Consider the following 23,123-nt stretch of genomic DNA (forward strand, 5'->3'; position numbering starts at 1 on the left):
ACTGAGCTCTGCCCACCAGAGCAACAGTCAGCTCTACCCAACACCAGTCCCTCCCATCAGGAAACTTGCACAAGCCTCTTAGATAGCCTCATCCACCAGAGGGCAGACAGCAGAAGCAAGAACTACAATCCTGCAGCCTGTGGAACAAAAACCACATTCACAGAAAGATAGACAAGATGAAAAGGCAGAGGGCTATATACCAGATGAAGGAACAAGATAAAACCCCAGAAAAACAACTAAATGAAGTGGAGGTAGGCAACCTTCCAGAAAAAGAATTCAGAATAATGATAGTGAAGATGATCCAGGACCTCGGAAAAAGAATGGAGGCAAAGATCGAGAAGATGCAAGAAATGTTTAACAAAGACCTAGAAGAATTAAAGAACAAACAAACAGAGATGAACAATACAGTAACTGAAATGAAAACTACACTAGAAGGAATCAACAGCAGAATAACTGGGGCAGAAGAATGGATAAGTGACCTGGAAGACAGAATGGTGGAATTCACTGCTGCGGTGAAATAAAGAAAAAAGAATGAAAAGAAATGAAGACAGCCTAAGAGACCTCTGGGAAAACATTAAACGCAAAAACATTCGCATTATAGGGGTCCCAGAAGGAGAAGAGAGAGAGAAAGGACCCGAGAAAATATTTGAAGAGATTATAGTTGAAAACGTCCATAACATGGGAAAGGAAATAGCCACCCAAGTCCAGGAAGTGCAGCAAGTGCCATACAGGATAAACCCAAGGAGAAACACACCGAGACACATAGTAATCAAATTGGCAAAAATTAAAGACAAAGAAAAATTATTGAAAGCAGCAAGGGAAAAATGACAAATAATATACAAGGGAACTCCCATAAGGTTAACAGCTGATTTCACAGCAGAAACTCTACAAGCCAGAAGGGAGTGGCATGATATACTTAAAGTGATGAAAGGGAAGAACTTACAACCAACATTACTCTACCTGGCAAGGAACTCATTCAGATTCGATGGAGAAATCAAAAGCTTTACAGACAAGCAAAAGCTAAGAGAATTCGGGCTTCCCTGGTGGCGCAGTGGTTGAGAATCTGCCTGCCAATGCGGGGGACACGGGTTCGAGCCCTAGTCTGGGAAGATCCCACATGCCGCGGAGCAACTAGGCCCGTGAGCCACAATTACTGAGCCTGCGCATCTGGAGCCTGTGCTCCGCAACAAGAGAGGCCGCGATAGTGAGGCCCGCGCACCGCAATGAAGAGTGGCCCCCGCTTGCCGCAACTGGAGAAAGCCCTCGCACAGAAACGAAGACCCAACACAGCCATAAATAAATAAATAAATAAAATTAAAAAAAAAAAAAAAGCTAAGAGAATTCATCGCCACCAAACCAGCTCTACAACAAATGCTAAAGGAACTTCTCTAAGTGGGAAACACAAGACAAGAAGAGGACCTACAAAAACAAACCCAAAACAATTAAGAAAATGGTCATAGGAACATACATATTGATAATTACCTTAAACATGAATGGATTAAATGCTCCAACCAAAAGACACAGGCTTGCTGAATGGATACAAAAACAAGACCCATATATATGCTGTCTACAAGAGACCCACTTCAGACCTACGGGCACATACAGACTGAAAGTGAGGGGATGGAAAAAGATATTCCATGCAAATGGAAATCAAAAGAAAGCTGGAGTAGCAATACTCATATCAGATAAAATAGATTTTAAAATAAAGAATGTTACAAGAGACAAGGAAAGGACACTACATAATGATCAAAGGATCAATCCAAGAGGAAGATATAAGAATTATAAATATATATGCACCCAACATAGGAGCACCTCAATACATAAGGCAACTGCTAACAGGTATAAAAGAGGAAATCGACAGTAACACAGTAATAGTGGGGGACGTTAACACCTCTCTTACAACAATGGACACATCATCCACACAGAAAATTAATAAGGAAACACAAGCTTTAAGTGACACAATAGACCAGACAGAAGTAATTGATATTCATAGGACATTCCATCCAGAAACAGCAGATTACACTTTCTTCTCAAGTGCACATGGAACATTCTCCAGGATAGATCACACCTTGGGTCACGAATCAAGCCTCAGTAAATTTAAGAAAATTGAAATCGTATCAAGCATCTTTTCTAACCACAACGCTATGAGATTAGAAGTGAATTACAGGGAAAAAAACATAAAAAATCACAAACACATGGAGGCTAGACAATACGTTACTACATAACCAAGAGATCACTGAAGAAATCAAAGAGGAAATCAAAAAATACCTAGAGACAAATGACAATGAAAACACGATGATCCAAAATCTATAGGATGCAGCAAAAGCAGTTCTAAGAGGGAAGTTTATAGCTATACAAGCCTACCTCAAGAAACAAGAAAAATCTCAAATAAACAATCTAACCCTATACCTAAAGGAACTAGAGAAAGAAGAACAAACAAAACCCAAAGTTAGCAGAAGGAAAGAAATCATAAAGATCAGAGCAGAAATAAATGATATAGAAACAAAGAAAACTATAGCAAAGATCAATAAAACTAAAAGCTGGTTCTTTGAGAAGATAAACAAAACTGATAAACCATTAGCCAGACTTATCAAGAAAAAGAGGGAGAGGACTGAAATCAATAAAATTAGAAATGAAAAAGGAGAAGTTACAACAGACACCACAGAAATACAAAGCATCCTAAGAGACTACTACAAGCAAATTTATGCCAATAAAATGGACAACCTGGAAGAAATGGACAAATTCTTAGAAAGGTATAACCTTCGAAGACTGAACCAGGAAGAAATAGAAAATATGAACAGACCAATCACAAGTAATGAAATTGAAACTGTGACTAAAAATCTTCCAACAAACAAAAGTCCAGGACCAGATGGCTTCACAGGCGAATTCTATCAAACATTTAGAGAAGAGCTAACACCCATCCTTCTCAAACTCTTCCAAAATACTGCAGAGGAAGGAACACTCCCAAACTCATTCTATGAGGCCACCATCACCCTGATACCAAAACCAGACAAAGATACTACAAAAAAAGAAAATTACAAACCAATATCACTGATGAATGTAGATGCAAAAATCCTCAACAAAATACTAGCAAACAGAATCCAACAACACATTGAAAGGGTCATACACCATGATCAAGTGGGATTTATCCCAGGGATGCAAGGATTCTTCAATATATGCAAATCAATCAATGTGATACACCATATTAACAAATTGAAGAATAAAAACCATATGATCATCTCAATAGATGCAGAAAAAGCTTTTGACAAAATTCAACACCCATTTATGATAAAAACTCTCCAGAAAGTGGGCATAGAGGGAACCTACCTGAACATAATAATGCCCATATATGACAAATCCACAGCAAACATCATTCTCAATGGTGAAAAACTGAAAGCATTTCCTCTAAGATCAGGAACGAGACAAGGATGTCCACTCTCACCACTATTACTCAACATAGTTTTGGAAGTCCTAGCCATGGCAATCAGAGAAGAAAAGGAAATAAAAGGAATACAAATTGGAAAAGAAGAAGTAAAGCTGTCACTGTTTGCAGATGACATGATACTATACATAGAGAATCCTAAAGATGCCACCAGAAAACTACTAGGTCTAATCAATGAATTTGGTAAAGTTGCAGGATACAAATTTAACGCACAGAAATCTCTTGCATTCCTATACACTAATGATGAAAAATCTGAAAGAGAAATTAAGGAAACACTCCCATTTACCATTGCAATAAAAAGAAAAAACTACCTAGGAATAAACCTACCTAGGGGGACAAAAGACCTGTATGCAGAAAACTATAAGACAATGATGAAAGAAATTAAAGATGATACCAACAGATGGAGAGATATACCATGTTCTTGGATTGGAAGAATCAAGATTGTGAAAATGACTGTATTACCCAGAGCAACCTACAGATTCAATGCAATCCCTATCAAATTATCAATGGCATTTTTTACAGAACTAGAACAAAAAATCTTAAAATTTGTATGGAGACACAAAAGACCCCGAATAGCCAAAGCAGTCTTGAGGGAAAAAAACGGAGCTGGAGGAATCAGACTCCCTGACTTCAGACTATAATACAAAGCTACAGTAATCAAGACAATATGGTACTGGCACAAAAACAGAAACATAGATCAATGGAACAAGATAGAAAGCCCAGAGGTAAACCCACACACCTATGGTCAACTAATCTATGACAAAGGAGGCAAGGATATACAATGGAGAAAAGACAGCCTCTTCAATAAGTGGTGCTGGGAAAACTGGACAGCTACATGTAAAAGAATGAAATTAGAACACTCCCTAACACCATACACAAAAATAAACTCAAAATGGATTAGAGATCTAAATGTAAGACCGGACACTATAAAACTCTTAGAGGAAAACATAGGAAGAACACTGTTTGACATAAATCACAGCAAGATCTTTTTTGATCCACCTCCTAGAGTAATGGAAATAAAAACAAAAATAAACAAATGGGACCTAATGAAACTTCAAAGCTTTTGCACAGCAAAGGAAGCCATAAACAAGACGAAAAGACAACCCTCAGAATGGGAGAAAATATTTGCAAACGAATCAACGGACAAAGGATTAATATCCAAAATATATAAACAGCTCATGCAGCTCAATATTAAAAAAACAAACAACCCAACCAAAAATGGGAAGAAGACCTAAATAGACACTTCTCCAAAGAAGACACACAGATGGCCAAGAAGCACATGAAAAGCTGGTCAACATCACTAATTATTAGAGAAATGCAAATCAAAACTACAATGAGGTATCACCTCACACCAGTTAGAATGGGCATCATCAGAGAATCTACAAACAAGAAATGCTGGAAAGGGTGTGGAGAAAAGGGAACCCTCTTGCACTGTTGGTGGGAATGTAAATTGATACAGCCACTATGGAGAACAGTATGGAGGTGCCTTAAAAAACTAAAAATAGAATTACCATATGACCCAGCAATCCCACTACTGGGCATATACTCTGAGAAAACCATAATTCAAAAAGACACATGCAACCCAATGTTCATTGCAGCACTCCTTACGATATCCAGGTCATGGAAGCAACCTAAATGTCCATCAACAGATGAATGGATAAAGAAGATGTGGCACATATATACAATGGAATATTACTCAGCCATAAAAGGAAATGAAATTGGGTCATTTGTAGAGACGTGGATGGATCTAGAGACTGTCATACAGAGTGAAGTAAGTCAGAAAGAGAAAAACAAATATCGTATATTAACGCGTATATGTGGATCCTAGGAAAATGGTACAGATGAACCGGTTTGCAGGGCCGAAATTGAGACACAGATGTAGAGAACAAACGTATGGACACCAAGGGGGGAAAGCAGCGGGGGGATGGGGTGGTGGTGTGATGAACTGGGCGATTGGGATTGACATGTATACACTGATGTGTATAAAATTGATGACTAATAAGAACCTGCTGTATAAAAAAATAAAATTAAATTAAAAAATTAAAAAAAAAACCCTCACCTTTTAGATAAGGCTTTTGAGAGGGCATTTTTCACTACTTTTTTTTTTTTTTTTTTTTTTTTAAAGTTTTACTTGATTTTATTTATTTATTTATTTATTTATTTATTTATTTATTTATTTTTGGCTGTGTTGGGTCTTCGGTTCGTGCGAGGGCTTTCTCCAGTTGCGGCAAGCGGGGGCCACTCTTCATCGCGGTGCGGGGACCGCTCTTCATCGCGGTGCGCGGGCCTTTCTCCATCGCGGCCCCTCCCGTTGCGGGGCACAGGCTCCAGACGCGCAGGCTCAGCAATTGTGGCTCACGGGCCCAGCTGCTCCGTGGCATGTGGGATCTTCCCAGACCAGGGCTCGAACCCGTGTCCCCTGCATTAGCAGGCAGATTCTCAACCACTGCGCCACCAGGGAAGCCCCATTTTTCACTACTTAATGGGCTATATTTGTTTATCCTTTGGTGACTAAAGGATTAAATATATGACTGATAATCCCTTTTGCTTATATATACTTGAGAGTGCTGAAATGTCATTTACATGTTATTTAATTTTCCTGACTTCTTATTTTTAAAACATAAAGCTTGATGCCTATGATGGTTATAACTATCACTAAATATTTAACTGCATTATCCCCATTTTACTGGTAAAAATAGTACTGAAACTGAGTAATGAAAATTTACCTTTGTTAAAATTCATTAGAATAATCAGGAATGTCTTCCCTCTGAACCATTATGACACATAGTAAATAATGTCAGGCAAACTGATAAATGTATAACCATAAATTTTGATGACCAAAATGCCCAATTATAATGGACAGCATATAGTGGTCGTATGCTTGATATGCCATAGTATGATGTGCAAGAACACACATCATCCCTGTTTTTGTGGATGGAAAGCTTTTAAACAAGATGAAAAATATCAATGGGTTGTGAATGAAAATAACATATTAGGCATTATATGGTGGATTCATGTCTTCACTGGGAACAGCCCTAACCTAAGACAAGGAAGATTATGGAAAACCTTCTGGCATGCTCAAACTAAACTGAGTTTGGGAGTCACCATTATACACTTGACTCTTGCATGGGACACCCAGCTTTTTTGGGATATAGTACATGTACCTTAACCTTACTCAAGCAGTCAATACTCAGTGGAAACAAGGTATGTGTTGGATTAAACATTGGCCAGTGAAACAAAACGGGGGTCTAGGTGAAATAGAAGCTGGCCTTCGTATAATGGAACAAGCTGAATTTACTTTTAATGAAAACTGTCTTTCAGAAGAAAAGAATTTAATCTCTGAAATAGATTGGTAGGAATCATCTTCCAAGAGCAGAGAAAAGAATGGGAATCCACTTGGAAAGATGATAAAGACTTAGTAATATGGTCACACAGACCCAATACATAATGCTAGAGAATGTTAGCACTCAACACTTGGAAAGAGTATATACTCTGACACAGCAGGGTCTGTTAACTATTTTACTCCACATGGGGACCCAGGTAGTCATGGGGTAATGGCCTTCCATTTTTACTTATGGAAGTTCAGGAAGAGCATCTTTGAGACACATGCAGAGCCCCAAACTTATGGAAATTTTCTGGGTGAAATTGTAACTTACATTGCTGATCTCTGACTGACCTCTCCCAAAGGATGGACCAAAATAAGATGAGTTATAGGAATAGGAATAATACTGAATGATACCCGTGTATTCCCCATGGGAGGGAGACAGCCTTGCTGCACAACAGTCAGTGGGAAAACTGTATAATAGTGTGAGTTGAGACAAATGATTGACTTTGTCCTCAGCTAACATGGAACCTAGAAATGACAGAACCCTCACCACTGGTGGTAACACTTGTCCATCATAATATCTGGTATGTGGGCAAAGAACAATTTCTTCTAGGAAGATTTAATAAACACTTCTGTGATACTTCCTGACTTCTTTTGTAACCAGATGAAACTGTATCATAACCATACTGTGATATGGTGTAATACTGGTATTGTTGGTAAGGTTCAACTGCCTTATATAAATACATCTTATGATAATCAAATGTATTGGGAAGCTGAACTAAAACCTCCCCAGGATGTGATACCAATGGAGAGTGACTGGCCTGAGGAAGAATTAGATATAGTTCATTACTTTAAATAGCTCTGTACAAGTTTATCCCAAAGTTCAAGTGGCCATAGATCAAGGGAGTAAACAGATAATTAAATTGGTACATCAATATAAAGATGTTTTAAATGGTCTTATAGATTGGAAGAATTATTTCTTTGAACCTATTTTCATCCTTCATTGCCTTCTGCAAGTATTAGATATGGTTATGTTGTTCTTGCTTACCTTATACATAGACGCTTTACTAATTGTAAAAGCCCAAAACGACTGTTTTGTTGTTAAAAAGACCATGATTGAGAGAGAGAGAGTAGATTGTAAGGAAAGAGACAACACAGTAGATCTAGCTGCTTACTCCTTGAAAGTCTCCCAGGAAACCATGCTTGGCCCTTGGCCAACCCTGGGAATATGGCCGTCAAGATGGTTTTATTTTGTTTGTTTTGTTTGCTTTTCTGTTTTCTTCCAGTTTTATTGAGATATAATTGACGTATAGCACTGTGTAAGTTTAAGGTGTACAACACAATGATTTGACTTACATACATCCTGAAATGATTAACACAGTAGGTTTAGGGAACATCCATTGTCTCGTGTAGATACACATTAAAGAAATAGAAAAAAATATTTTTTCCCGGGGCTTCCCTGGTGGCGCAGTGGTTGAGAATCTGCCTGCTAATGCAGGGGACACGGGTTCGAGCCCTGGTCTGGGAAGATCCCACATGCCACGGAGCAGCTGGGCCCGTGAGCCACAATTGCTGAGCCTGCGCGTCTGGAGCCTGTGCCCCGCGACGGGAGGGGCCGCGATAGAGAAAGGCCCGCGCACCGCGATGAAGAGCGGTCCCCGCACCGCGATGAAGAGTGGCCCCCGCTTGCCGCAACTGGAGAAAGCCCTCGCACGAACCGAAGACCCAACACAGCCAAAAATAAATAAATAAATAAATAAATAAATAAGAAAATCCTTAAAAAAAAAAAAAAAAAAAAAAAATATTTTTTCCCTTGTGATGAGAACTCCTAGGATTTACTCTCTTAATAACTTTCATTTATAATATATAGCAGTGTTAATTATACTTGTTGTACATTATATCCCTAGTACTTACTTATCTTATAATTGCAAGTTTGTAGCTTTTGACTACCTTCATCTAATTCCCCCTTCCCCCACCATCCGCCTCTGGTAGTCACAAATCTGATCTCTTTTTCTGTAAGTTTGTTTGTTTGTTTGTTTTTTGCCTGCACCTCACGTCATGTGGGATTTTAGTTCCCCGACCAAGGATTGAACCCGTGCCCCCTGCAGTGGAAGCGCGGAGTCTTAACCATTGGACCGCCAGGGAAGTCCCAAGTTTGTTTGTTTTTGAAATATAATTGACCTACAATGCTATGTTAGTTCCTGGTATGTAACACAGTGATTCAATATTTCTATGCATTTGAAAATGATCGCCATGATTGTCTAGTTGTCATTTGTTATCATAAAAAGATATTACATAATTATTGACCATATTCCACACACTGTGCACTTCATACCGGTGACTCATTTATTTTGTAACTGAAATTTGTGCCTCTTTATCTCCCTGTATACAATGGAATATTACTCAGCCATAAAAAAGAATGAAATCTTAACCATTTGTGACAACATGAATGGATCTAGAAGATATTATGCTAAGTGAAATAAGTCAGGCAGAGAAAGACAAACACTGTATGATTTCACTTACATGTGGAATCTAAAGAACAAAACAAATGAACAAACATAATCAAATAGAAACAGAGTCATAGATACAGAGAACAAACAGGTGGTTACCAGAGGTGGGGGGTAATGGGGGGAGGAGAGAAATAGGTGAGGGAGATTAAAAGGTACAGACTTTCAGTTAAAAAATAAATGAGTCAGTGTTCTTTATGTTAGTGATTGATGATTTTGTTATACACATCTGGAGCAACAATCAGGATAAATAATATGCACCTGGTTTCGTTGTTGGGTTCCTGAGCTTGGAGCAGCATGGCCAACTGCTAGCAGAATTATCTAGTGACCAGTCCCCCATCTGAGCCTCAGATCCTGCGACTCAAATTGGCTTCCTGGGCAGAGATATGTCACACATGTCCTTATAGTTTGCTGCCAAAGAGATAGCACTCCTGTGTGGTCTCAGATGAGGAAGAACTTAGCTACATTAATATCTTAAAATTTGTCCTTGAACTTAAAGCATGACTAAAAATATCTGAAACATTTCTGGTTACATTAAATTTTCTCTACTGTCCTAGTATATGAAATTAACTGGAAGACTTACCAGGTGTCTGCATACTGCACCACTATCAATATATACATATTTGTAGTGGGTGCATTTGTATATATCTGTTCCTGCCTGAATTTGAGATTTAGAGCCCTTTACAAAACCACTGCTTTGGCTCTTGTGTAAGAAGAGCAGATTAAACAGATTCTCATCTGAGTAGGACCTGGTTTTATAGTCTTTCTCTGACTTTCTCACTGGACAAAAGGAAGCTCTTACAATGGGTCTGTCGGGATTTTTAAAAATTTTCACTTACTCTAATAAAGGCTTTGATTGTCTTTCTTTGAAAAATGCTATAATCTGAGTCATAACCTATCTCCTAGGGTAAATTCCCCCTTTTCTCACTGCTCTTCCTTACAGTGCATTTCCTCACACTGTTCACAGGGATCACCTTCATGTAAGTGGTCTGTACTCCTATTTCTGTAGTTCCATAGACTTATGGGAAGCTGTTCTATAGTCTGCACCTCCTCTTTCCTTTAGGAATACTCTCATTCAAATATTATACAGAGGTTTTTTGGGGCTTTATCTTTTTTAATTGAAGTATAATTGACATACAGTATTATATTAGTTTCAGGTGTACAACACAGTGATTCCATGCCTAGGTTTTTGCTGGGGAAAAAAGTAGATTTCTCTCAGTTCTCATATATCTAAACAGCCACATCACTCAAACTTTGATTTTGTTCACAGGAATGTATCTGAAGAAAAGAATCCTCTTACTATAATCCTTGATTTTAAGTATTCTGTTTTATAAATTCCGAGCCAAATTTTTATGAAAATTTTTATTTTAAAAAAGTGGTAAGGGACTTTTCTGGTGGTGCAGTGGTTAAGAATCCGCCTGCCAATGCAGGGGACCTGGGTTCAAGCCCTGGGCCGGGACGATCCCACATGTCGCAGAGCAACTAAGCCCGTGCGCCGTAACTACTGAGGCTGCGCTCTAGAGCCCGCGAGCCACAACTACTGAGCCCACGTGCCACAACTACGGAAGCCCGCATGCCTAGAGCCTGTGCTCCGCAACAAGAGGAGCCACCACAATAAGAAGCCCGCACACTGCAACAAAGAGTAGCCCCCACTCAATGCAACTAGAGAAAGCCTGTGCACAGCAACGAAGACCCAATGGGGCCAAAAATAAATTTAAAAAAAAAGTAGTGACTTAAGAACAGGAAAATATAGTTTGCTTATATCTACCCTTTTTTCTTGCTTTTACATACCCCACTCTGCCCCCTCCCCCCACCATCAAGTGATTAGGTTTGACTACGTGCCTAGTGTTATTCATGTGGGTTTCAGTTAAACTAAAAGCTGAATGCCATGGGACCAAAACCCAGGTGACAAATAACCAGACTAAAACATTTATTGTACTTAGTTTGATATAAATTCACAGATGAACTAGGTAAGATATCTTTGAGTTCACTGTAATTTAAAAATTGAACATTGTAATATAGGATAAGAATTGACCTGACTCTTCATTTTCAGTCCACTTAAAGTGTCACTCAGAACCAAAATAACTATACAGCTGAAATTCTTCAGTGACTAGAACCATCCCAGCTTTTGAATAGACTAATGGCATTAAGCTTCTTTTAAGAAAATTGGCGAAAAACCAAGATGCTTTGAATCAGTCTTCTACTCTGCCAAATATTCTTAGACCAGGTATCTCTTAGGATTGGGGAAGAGGTGGGTAGAGTCTATTGATATAAAATACCTGTTTAAAAGAGCTCCCCAGGGCTTCCCTGGTGGTGCAGTGGTTAAGAATCCGCCTGCCAATGCAGGAGACATGGGTTCGAGCCCTGGTCCGGGAAGATCGCACGTGCCGTGGAGCAACTAAGCCCGTGCGCCACAACTACTGAGCTTGTGCTCTAGAGCCCACAAGCCACAACTACTGAGCCTGCGTGCTACAACAAAGAGTAGCTCCCACTCGCTGCAACTAGAGAAAGCCCACGCACAGCAACGAAGACCCAACACAGCCAAAAATAAATAAAAATAAAATAAATTTATTTTAAAAAAAATAAATAAAAGAGCTCCCCAAATCACAGTAAGTAGCCAGTTGAGGAAGGATTTGAAGATTGGGTAATAGCTGACTTTGAGGGTTTTTTTTCTTATTTCTTTCATTTATCTTCTTCACAAGGAATGTGAAGCCCTTTAAGGGCTTCTTTGCTGTTACACAGTGGAGGCAGTGTGCTATAGTGGAGAGATCATGGGCTTTAAAGCCACATAGAACCTGGGCTTGAATTGAATAACAGCTCTGCAACTAACCAGCTGCCTGGACTTTAGTCAAGCTTCAGAACCTTTTCTTGTCTATAAAATTTGGATATTAAAATACCTATTCCATAAACTTGTTAATGTTTAAACAAGATGACACATGTAAAAAGCTTAGGGTTAAACCTGACGCATGGCAGGGGCCCAATACATGTTCTCTAAACCTTTCTTTTCCCAGATTTGATAGAATAGAAGCTTTTAATGAGTAAAACTTAGATGAGAAAATCATGAAAATGTGTTTTTCTAAACTCAGAAGCTATTCTTTGAGCAACTACTAGGCATTATGGGAAAATTTTTTTAATGATTAAGGCCCAGTCTTCCACCTACTCACAATCTACTAGGAGAAAAAGACAGATGAATAATTCAACTACAGAATATAAGAGGTAGAAACAATGTGCTATTGCAATTTATAGGGTAGGGGGGAATTCTGATATGGTGGAGAAGTACTGAAAAGGTGTCCAAAGTAATTTGTGTAACAAAGTAGATATACTCTTGAAGTTCTGATTTTAAGGAATCAAATATAAATTACAGTTTGCATTGGGGCATATTCTCTTTAAATGTTAAAGCCAGAAGTTTGACTTAAACAAAATTACCCAAACATATATTTAATATAAACTACTTGGTCTTAATTTTGTTCTTGTATGTCAGTTTTTAGAGGAATGGATGCATCTTGGGAACTCCTGCTACCATGTGACAGTGAAATAGTTTGAGTACTGATGGCAGTTTTAAAAGTGACCTTTATTCAGGTTCTAAAAATACAGTTTGTGCTTCTTAACAAAACCACGTTGCTCCTCCATATTGAAAGAAATGTCTTTTCTTTATAAAAGCTTGGTAGGAGTTATTGGAAATATTCAAATTGTCCTTTAAAGGATTTTTTTAAATTCTAGGGCTGCTTCATTAAACATCGGTTTATTCTGTGCTGCAAATGTTTTAGAGATCCTTCATAATCAAGTCCCTTGCTTAGGATCTTCTGGTCTTAATGTAAGTTCCACTTTTCTCATTCACACAGACTTGGACATTACATTTAAAGTTTGCCTTCGATCCCATCTCTCAAATTAATTTGCGTTAGTCTTGGATATAATCAAAGTTGTATAGTTAGCATTCATCCCTGATGAATTGATGAACACTAGCACTGGAGACTCATGCATTTAGATTTTGTTGAATATTTTGGAATGAGAAATCAGACTATATAGATTTAATCAGGTAAATACACTAGAGATGTATTACTTCCTTGTGAGTGCATTTCCCCAGTTGTGTCATAGAGCTTGTTACTTAAACCTAAATCAGAAGTGCTCTAAAGACAGGTTGCAAAATGATTGTCAAAGACTTCTTATCAACTACATTTTTTCCTTTCCCAGTTTTCTCTTGTTGGCTCTATTTTTGTATCATTTGCATTTTTTTCATCTTCGTGTTGAAATAGCTCATGCTTTATAGGAAAAGAAAGTAGTGATGTTTAGAAGTCTAGGCCAGGGCCAGAATCCTGTGGGCCTACTGGTTGTTCCCTGTAAGGACTGGCCACAATTTGACAGACCATAGAATCCAGGAGTTGGAAAAACTTCAGAAGGTTTTGGATGGTTGTATCATAATGGAATCTTGGAATACGAAGAGTAGACTTCCAGTACCAACTCTATCATTCAGAGGCTGCATGCCCTTTTGGACAAGTTATTTTACTCTTCCAAGCCTCCACTTGCTCAGCGTTAAAGTGGAGATATCCTCTCCTTTAGGGGATTGTTGTGAGGATTAAATGAGGTAATAGATATCAAAAATAATTATAAAATGATTATATAAATGTAAGGAAGTAGTACTAGCTTCCTGCTCCAAGCCACAGTAAACAAAAGATGGCTACCTTGATGTCAGAATTAAGTGTTCCCAAACTCTGGGCTTCAGTGGGACTGACACTAACCAACTCTGAGATTTTGAGCACAGCATTCTTTCTCTTTGGGCATCAGTTTTCTTATCTGTCAGATTAGATCTCAGGCTAGGTGAACTCTAAGAGTTCTCCAGCTCTAAAGATTCTAAGTGTACCTCCTTTCACTATCACTCTATTATTTACTTGTGATGCAACTGACAGAAGGGAAAATATTTAAGCTCAAAATGAAGTACCAGGGCTTCCCTGGTGGTGCAGTGGTTAAGAATCCGCCTGCCAATGCAGGGGACAGGGGTTCAAGCCCTGGTCTGGGAAGATCCCACATGCCGCAGGGCAACTAAGCCCTTGCGCCACAACTACTGAGCCTGCGCTCTAGAGCCTGTGAACCACAACTACTGAGCCCACGTGCCACAACTACTGAAGCCCACGTGCCTAGAGCCCGTGCTCCGCAACAAGAGAAGCCACTGCAACGAGAAACCCGCGCACCGCAATGAAGAGTAGACCCCACTCATCACAACTAGAGAAAGCCCACGTGCAGCAACGAAGACCCAACACAGCCAAAAAATAAAAAAATAAGAAAAATTAAATAAATAAATTTATTTAAAAAAATTAAGTACCATCATAAAATTCCCCTTGTGAGTGAAATCCATGATTAAGTCTCAGAGAGAGAGTGAAAGGGCTTCGATTAGTGTCTCTTTCCTTCTGAGAGCTAGGCCTTCCTATTAACTGTTTCTGTGAGCTATATTTGCCAGTCAGGTAACAATCTGAGAAGTTTCTGCTGCTACTATGCCAGCAAAGAAATATTTTGGCAGTAATGTCCTTGGCATCAAGCCAAATACGTTTCACAAAATGATATCTTATAGGAGGCAGGTTTGGGCATTAAGGAATTTCCTCACATACCTACACCCATGGATTATTCCCTTCCAAAATATATTTGCTACAGATATGTATAAATCTGTAATACTAATTGATGAATAAATAGTACTTTATATTTTTGTTTAATAAACATTTTATTGAGTGTCTGCTATCAGCCAGACATTATGCTGGATACTTTACTTACGTTATATCTAATTTTCATGTAACCTCAATGTCACCTAGGGGTCTCCCTGCTGGGGATGGAGGTACATACAGGGGGATGAGGAAGTTGTTGACATCCTCACAAGACCTCTGGTTCTGAGCATCTACTTTCTGCTGAATTTCTATAAGTTTGTCCATTTTACAGTACAAAATAGGAAGATTGCTTATCATCTTGCCATGCTGCACATGCTATCTCTCTATTCCATACAGCATTCACCCAGGTGTGAAACCTAGCCTCTTCTTCAATTTACACATATATTATCTTCACTTGAAGCATTCGTGTATGTGGTAGATTTTACCGAAATAGAAGGAAGGTTTATTTGTGGCATCACAAATAATTTCAAATTAACATCAAATATCTCATACTACCTGGGAGTTCTTTCCTCTGGGCAGTTCATCCCACACAGAGGGATAGTCTCTCATTGATTCCTCTCTTTCTCACTTTTCCTTCACCTTTTAAATTTCCCCCTATACCTTAACCTCACTTCTGATTCAAATATATGTATATATACACACACATATATATACATACACACACGTGTGTGTGTATGGATAGATAGATATAGATATATATGTAATATTTTAGTCTTTATTCCCTAAATGAGCCATGGACTTGCCTTTGCATATCCAGACTCATCTAGGTATATGTTCAGTGAAACAAAAAAAGGCTTACCACTCTCAGAATCCACCCTCCTTACAAGGCAGTAGTGGTTATAAACAGCAATATTTTCCCCTAATACCAAATAACACTGTAAGGATTGGTATTATCCTCATTTTATAGATGAGTAAACAAGCTCAAAGATTTAATGACTTGTCCAGGATTATTCATTTAGTAAGTGACAAAGTCAGATTTTGAAGCTAGGTCCATTTGCATCCAATGCACTTTCTACCAAACAAGACACGATTCAAAAAAGAAATTGGAAAAGATGTAATTTAAGGACCTCTGGGGTTTTGAAAATAGGAAAATTGCTTTGAAAATTCATAGCATCCGAATCCATTTGGAATAGGGACGCATAGCTTTACCATTGTGGCCCAAAGCTGCTGTTTAAGAAGGTAAGGAAACATAAGGTTTCAGTAATTTAAAAAAATCCTGCTTGATATCAGATAAATGGGCATTTATTATGGCTAATTAAATTTTATCTTTTAAAATTTACTTAGACATTGACTTTTACCTGATAAATATTTATTAATCCTCTCTACCTTTTTTATCGTATTTCTTTTAGAAATATTTTTTCTAATACCGGCTATTTTTTTTTTATTACAGAGACAATTAAAGGCAGATGCTAAAAAAGCTATTGGAAGGCTTCAACTCCGCACACTGAAACAAGGAGACAAGGTGCATTTATGACTTGTAAATGCTATTTGTTTTAAAGCAGTGCTACCAAGCCATTGTTAAAAGCTAAATGTTCTTCCAAAGTATGATTTTCATTGGAATTTATAAATCTTATTGATTTTTTAATCTATTTGATGCTGGAGGTAGGCTGAATAATGGCTCCCAAAGACATCTAGGTCCTAATCCCTAGAACCTGTAAATGTTACCTTATATGGCAAAAAGTACTCTGCAGATGTGATTAAGTTAAGGATCTTGAGATGGGGAGGTTATCCTGGATTATCCGGGTGGATCCTAAGTATAATCACAGTGTCTTTATAAGAGGGAGGAAAGGGGAGATTTGACTACAGTGCAGTAGGAGATGTGACAATGGAAGCAAGAGGTTGCAGTGATGCAAGAAAGGGGCCATAAGCAATAACAGTAAGAGTATAAGTTTGTGTCATTTTAAGCCACTAAGTTATTGTAATTTGTTACAGCAACAGGAAATTACTACAGTGCTTCAGTACAACTCTACTTGAACATCCATTTTCAGATTTAGCACAGTTGAAAACTACCATTGATGTATAAAACACGTATCAAAAAATAGCTATGGAAGTTTGTACTACAATAAAAATATAGCTACAGAACTTACTGAAATAAAAAAATACCATTTATAACAGCACCAAAACCATTATATACTTAGGTATAAATCTTACAAAATATGTTCAAGATCTATATGCTGAAAAGGGCAAAACATAATGAAAGAAAGAAATCAAAGAAGACCTAAAGAAATGGAGGGATATACCGTGTTCATGGGTTAGAAGACTCTGTTGTCAAGATGTCACTTCCTCCCCAAACTGATCTATAGATTCAGTGCAGTTTCAATCAAAATCCTAGTTGCATCCTTTGTAGGAATTGACAAGTTGACTCTAAGATTATTTGGAAAAGCAAAAGAACTAGAATAACCAAAACAATTTTGATAAAAAACAAATTTGGATGACTCACATTTCCTGATTTGCAGAATTATTTTAAAGCTACAGTAGTCAAGAAAGCATGGTATTAGGGAAAGGATGGACCTTTAGATCTTTGAAACAGAAGAGACAGTCCAGAAATAGACCCACACATAAATGGTCGATTGATTTTCGACAAAGGTGCAAAAGCAATTCAAAGAAGAAAGGGCAGCCAATTGTTGGCTCTCCATACGCAATGAGTGAATATCCATAGACAAAAAAAAAAATGAACCTCAATCCATACTTTATGCCCTCTGCAAAAATTAACTTGAAATGGATCACAGATTTAAATATAAAACCTAGAACTATGAAATTTTAGAAGAAAACTTTGGAGAAAAATATCTTTGTAGCTTGGGTTAGGCAAAGATTACTTAGATATGATACCAAAAACAAGTCCATTAAAGAGAAAAAGAGAAATTTGTTAAAATTAAGAGCTTTTGCTCTTTGAAAGACACTGTTAAGAGACTGAAAAGACGAGCCACAGACTGGGAGAAAATATTTGCAAATCACATATCTGATAAAGGACTGTATTCAGAATATATAAAGAACTCTCAAAACTCAAGAAGAGAACAGACAACCTAGTGGAAAAATGGGCAAAACAGACATTTTACCAAAGAAATATATGGCTGGCAAAAAAGCACATAAAATGATGCTAAACATCATTAGTCATTAGGGAAATGCACATTAAAACCACAATGTGATACCCACAGCACATTTATTAGAATGGCTAAAACCAAGAGCTGACCAGATGTGGAACAGCTGGAACTCTCATGCATTTTCTGGTGAGAATGCAATGTACAGCCAGTTTGGAAAACAGTTTGGCAGTTCTATGTGTGTGTGTGTGTGTGTGTGTGTGTGTGTGTGTGTGTGTGTGTATGTATAAGTTAATTAATTATTGGAGTATAGTTGCTTTACAATGTTGTATTAGTTTCTGCTGTACAGCAGAGTGAATGGCAGTTCTTTATGAAGTCAAATATACACTCTCAAAAGAACCCAGCAATCTCACTGCTAGATGTTTACCCATTCACATAAAAACTTTTTCACAATTGTTCATGGCAGCTTTACTGATAATTACCAGAAACTGGAAAGAACCCAAATGTCCTTCAAGTGTTGAATGGATAAAAAAAACTGTGGTACATCCATATCATGGGATACTATTTAGCAATAAAAAGGGGGGAATCCTACTGATACATACAACAACATGGATGAATCACAAATGCATTATGTTAAGTGAAAGAAGGCAGACTCAAAGGCTATATAAGGCACAATCCCACTTATAAGATATTCTGGAAAAGCCCAAACTACAGGCACTGAAAAACAGATGAGTGGGTGGCAGAAGATAGTGACAAAAGGAGGAGTTAATTACAGAGGGGTTAATTACGAAGTGGTATAGAGGAATTTGTTGGGGTACCAGGACTATCCTATATCTTGACTATGGTGGTGATTAAGTGACTGCATGTTTCTCCAAACTTGCAAAACTGTATACTCAACATTTAGAGTGAATTTTATTGCATGTGACTTATACCTTAATTTTTTTAATGGAAAAACATAGCCATAGAACTTGTGGCATTGTGTAAATTCTAAAACCAGGAAGAGGTTTAAATCAGTGCTACATGTTTCTCTTTGTACTGTTCCCCTTTGGTTGACTTTATTCTTTTACTTTATTTGTTTGTTTGTTTGTTTGTTTTGGCTGCACCGAGTGGCTTTGCAGGACTTTATTCTTTTACTTTATTTATTTATTTAGACTGCACCGAGTGGCTTTGCAGGATCTCAGTTCCCCGACCAGGGATTGAATCCGGGCCACAGCAGTGAAAGCCCGGAATCCTAACCACTAGGCCACCAAGGAACTTCCTTCTTTTACTTTTTAAAGTCTAAATATTTTATTTTACTTTCCAACTTCAATTACATAATACACAGTGTTATTGACTGTAGTCACCATGTTTTACATTAGATCTTCAGACCTTATTCATCTTATAGTTGAAAGTTTGTACCCTTTTATTAACTGCTCCCTGTTTCCCCCATTCCTCAGACCGTGGAAACTACTTTTCTACTCACTCTTTCTATAAGTTTGACTCTTTTTTTAGATTCCAATTAAGTCTAGAGAATTTTAAACTGCTTATTGAAACAGTCGTTTTAGTGATGTGATGCTCCTTCTTCTGTAGGAATTTATGTAATTTATTAAATACATGTATATTCTGATTTTGCTCTGTAGTTTAATGTATTTTTCTTATCCATCTGAATAACAATAACTATTTGCTCTTAGGAAATTGGCCCTGATGGAGATAGTTGCGCTGTGTGTATTGAACTATATAAACCTAATGATTTAGTACGCATCTTAACCTGCAAGTAAGTTTGATTTTCTTTTATGTCGTCAATGAGAATAGCTGACTTACAAAAATGATTGTAGTGGGGGAAACTATTTTGAATGTTTCCAATTTGATGTAAAGAAAGTGTTTATTTTTAACTTCTTTTCATTTAAATATAGGTGATTGCTTTATTTTTAATGTCATTGGAAATGGTACAAGGCTAATTATATAATATTTCCATAATCTGGTACAATTTGGAAACTAGTTCCGTAAAAAAACTTAAGAACCTAGCCAGCATCACTGTGTGTGTGTGTGTGTGTGTGTGTGGTACTGGATTATTTAATTCAAAATAATTCTACCAATCCTATTGAGAAAAAAATAAAATCAACTTATGAGCACCTATTTGGAAGTCTTCATTCTTTAGCTTCTTATTATCCCTCTCCCGGAAGTTGTTCTTAACACTCTTCCTTTTAGCTATTAAATAGTGGCGTTCTTGGAACTTATCACATTGCCTAAAGTATCGGAATTATGTTACACTCAATACTTTATTGTACTATATTATTGAGAATGACTAACTGTACTATTTTATAGTTAGGGAATAACAAAATAATTAAGATCCGAATTACTGAACAAAACCTTAGGTCAGGTAACATCTTAGCTATTTTTCAAGTAAGTGGTATTGAAAATAGTTTTTATGAAGCTAGAGTAATGAGGCTATATTTAAAAGTATTGTATTATGAAATTTCCAAATATTGTTTCTGTAATAGTGTGTTTAAAAGGGAAAAAAAAGGCATCCATTAAAAGACTAAGTAAACTTACAGGGTAACCCGTTAGTATATTAGGCAAAGTGTTGCTAGTTCACAACTGATAACCAAAATATGTGTTTTTTTCCTTCATTAGCCATATTTTCCATAAGACATGTGTTGACCCATGGCTATTAGAACACAGGACTTGCCCCATGTGCAAATGTGACATACTCAAAGCTTTGGGAATTGAGGTAAACGTTGCTAAACTATTTATACGAAGGAACTTAACAGTGTGTTATTTATATATCTGGGCCTTCAGGAAAAAAATCCTTATTTTTTAGCTACGTAATGTGCTAGACTTACAGTTTATACCAAAAATTGGACCTACTTACATCATAGTGACAGAGAGGTACCATGTTGGACCACCTCCATTTTCCTCCTTCTTCCCTCTCCTCAAATGTACTTATTATTTGGTCAGAATTGGAAGTGATGACCCCAACTGACTTCTGATACCCCTTGCTGTTTTTTACTCTCTTACTATTGCATAGCAATCAAACTTGTTGTTAACTGAGCATGTAAAGTTTGAGAGAGTATAATAAATATTAAGTTATTATTTCATAAATGAAAAAAAACCTACCTATTTCACAGTACACACAACAGAAAGTCAAGCTCAACAAACTCTTCCTGACTTGAGGAGATATACAGATGACAGTGATTCTCAAAACCCCTAGGGGACAGCATAGGAATTTTTTTTGAGTGCCTTCCTTGTATCAGGCATTATATTATGAAGTGTTCACCCAGATAAACATGTCAGATGTTGATGGCAATCTGCCTGTAACATCTTTCACTCCATTGGAGCCAATTACTCCAACTGCTCTGGCTGGGACCTGCAAGAAATTTTTGTGATCATCAAAAATGGATTGTAGGTTTAAAAGGTTAAGAAGCATTGCTCTAATAAGTCACCTATGAAGAAACTTTGTAATGATATGTCAAGGAAAAACATATACTCTGAGAGCCTCTTAATGTGTTTAAATGCTTTCCGCAGGTGGATGTTGAAGATGGATCAGTGTCTTTACAAGTTCCGGCATCCAACGAAGCATCCAATAGTGCCTCTCCTCATGAAGAGGATAATCGCAGTGAAACTGCATCGTCTGGATATGCTTCAGTTCAGGGCGCAGATGAACCGCCTTTGGAGGAACATGTGCAGTCAGCAAGTAAGCACCATGCTGAGGGGCAATGAGTGCCCCACAAATGATCCCCACATTGGGGATTAGACACCAGGCAGAGTACTCCTGCTTTTTAGCATTTATTCTATTCATCCATTAACACATTCCAGGTTTTTTCTAGTAACAATGATGCAATGCAGGATGCACCCCTACCTTAACTTAATATACACATTCAAATGTACCTGAAACTGATGAAATGCATTAAGAGTGGGAATTAGTCACAGAAGAAAAAGATTTTTTTATTGGAAAGCTTCTCTCCAATGCATTTAAGAGTTGGCTTATTAACTTAGGCTAAGGAGAAACTTTTCAACTTTAGAAGCCATTGTTTATTGCATATCAATCAGAAATTAAGATAAAGAAATTAAGATAAAGAATTCCTGGAATGATAAAACAGAATTTAATTTCCAAAAGCTTGGTTTATACACAACTCCAGAACCCATTTTTTGCACAGATCAGAAACTGTGTTTAAGAATGATGTGCTGCCACCTGTTGATTATTTGCCATGAAGTGAACAAACTGTGGAAAGTAAAATTGAATGTATTAATTTCAAAATTCATGTGAATCAGTATTAGCAACTTAGTAATGTCATACCAGTAGAGAGATTTTAGGGAATTCTGTTACTTTTTTCCTTAGAGAAAACCCGTATACAAATTACTTTCCCTTTCTTTAACTTCCACCTTTTTCATGGTTTTTGTTGGTTGATAGTTTTTCCTCTATCCTCATTTTGAGATAACCTAATTCTGGCATAAAAGTAGAAGGAAAATGAAATGTCAAGATGACTTGTAAAAGTTTCAGCTTCCTATGACATGAACCTTTGTCCTTGGTAGGCTTATAAGTGCCATAGATACCATTTCTACAGAGGTCACGAGGAATACCATCATGCAAACGCAAACCTCATGTTGTAATCTAACCTTTGGACATTTCCTAGAGTACAAAGTAGTCATAAGAATCTTAATAATCTGTGTTTTGTTTTACCTATAATAGATAATCATTGTCTATTTGCTCTAGATGAATTTTTGGTTCCTGTAACTGTGTGGTAATAGAATTCAGTGAAGATAAAGGACAGTGTATGGGATAATTCAGTTTAGCAGCATTGGTGGTTCAGTGGTAGAATTCTTGCCTGCCATACGGGAGACCTGAATGTATGGGATAATTCAGTTTATTGTCAGACCAGTTTAAAAAAAAGAAAAAAATCCCAACCTACTTTTTTTGTGTTCTGTTCTTGTGGGGGAGAGTAGAAGGCAGAACAGTTTTTGCAGAGAATTTGCGAGTTTTGGGGGGAGGGTAGAAGGCAGAACAGTTTTTGCAGAGAATAAGCAAATAAAATGATGATCCATGTTCCTTCTCCTGTATTCTTTTAAATGTTTTTTTTTTTTAGCAATGGGTTTATAGCTACTTTATTTATTTATTTATTTATTTTGGCTGTGTTGGGTCTTCGTTTCGTGCGAGGGCTTTCTCTAGTTGCGGCAAGCGGG

At 37.4% G+C, this 23,123-nt stretch overlaps 1 protein-coding gene across 2 annotated transcripts in view; it reads left to right on the top strand.

Annotated features, from left to right (window-relative positions):
- The window catches only part of RNF128 (ring finger protein 128), a 105,410-nt gene that overhangs the window by 74,531 nt on the left and 7,756 nt on the right, over positions 1–23,123 (top strand). For both annotated transcript variants that reach the window (XM_007178330.2, XM_007178331.2), the window contains exons 3-6: positions 16,316–16,387; positions 19,634–19,716; positions 20,577–20,673; positions 21,468–21,636. In XM_007178330.2, coding sequence (XP_007178392.2) covers positions 16,316–16,387; positions 19,634–19,716; positions 20,577–20,673; positions 21,468–21,636 — 421 coding nt within the window. The remainder of the gene's footprint in view (positions 1–16,315; positions 16,388–19,633; positions 19,717–20,576; positions 20,674–21,467; positions 21,637–23,123) is intronic.

The sequence above is a fragment of the Balaenoptera acutorostrata genome, chromosome X (genome assembly GCF_949987535.1).
Source record: "Balaenoptera acutorostrata chromosome X, mBalAcu1.1, whole genome shotgun sequence".
In the NCBI taxonomy this organism is placed as follows: Eukaryota; Metazoa; Chordata; class Mammalia; order Artiodactyla; family Balaenopteridae; genus Balaenoptera; species Balaenoptera acutorostrata.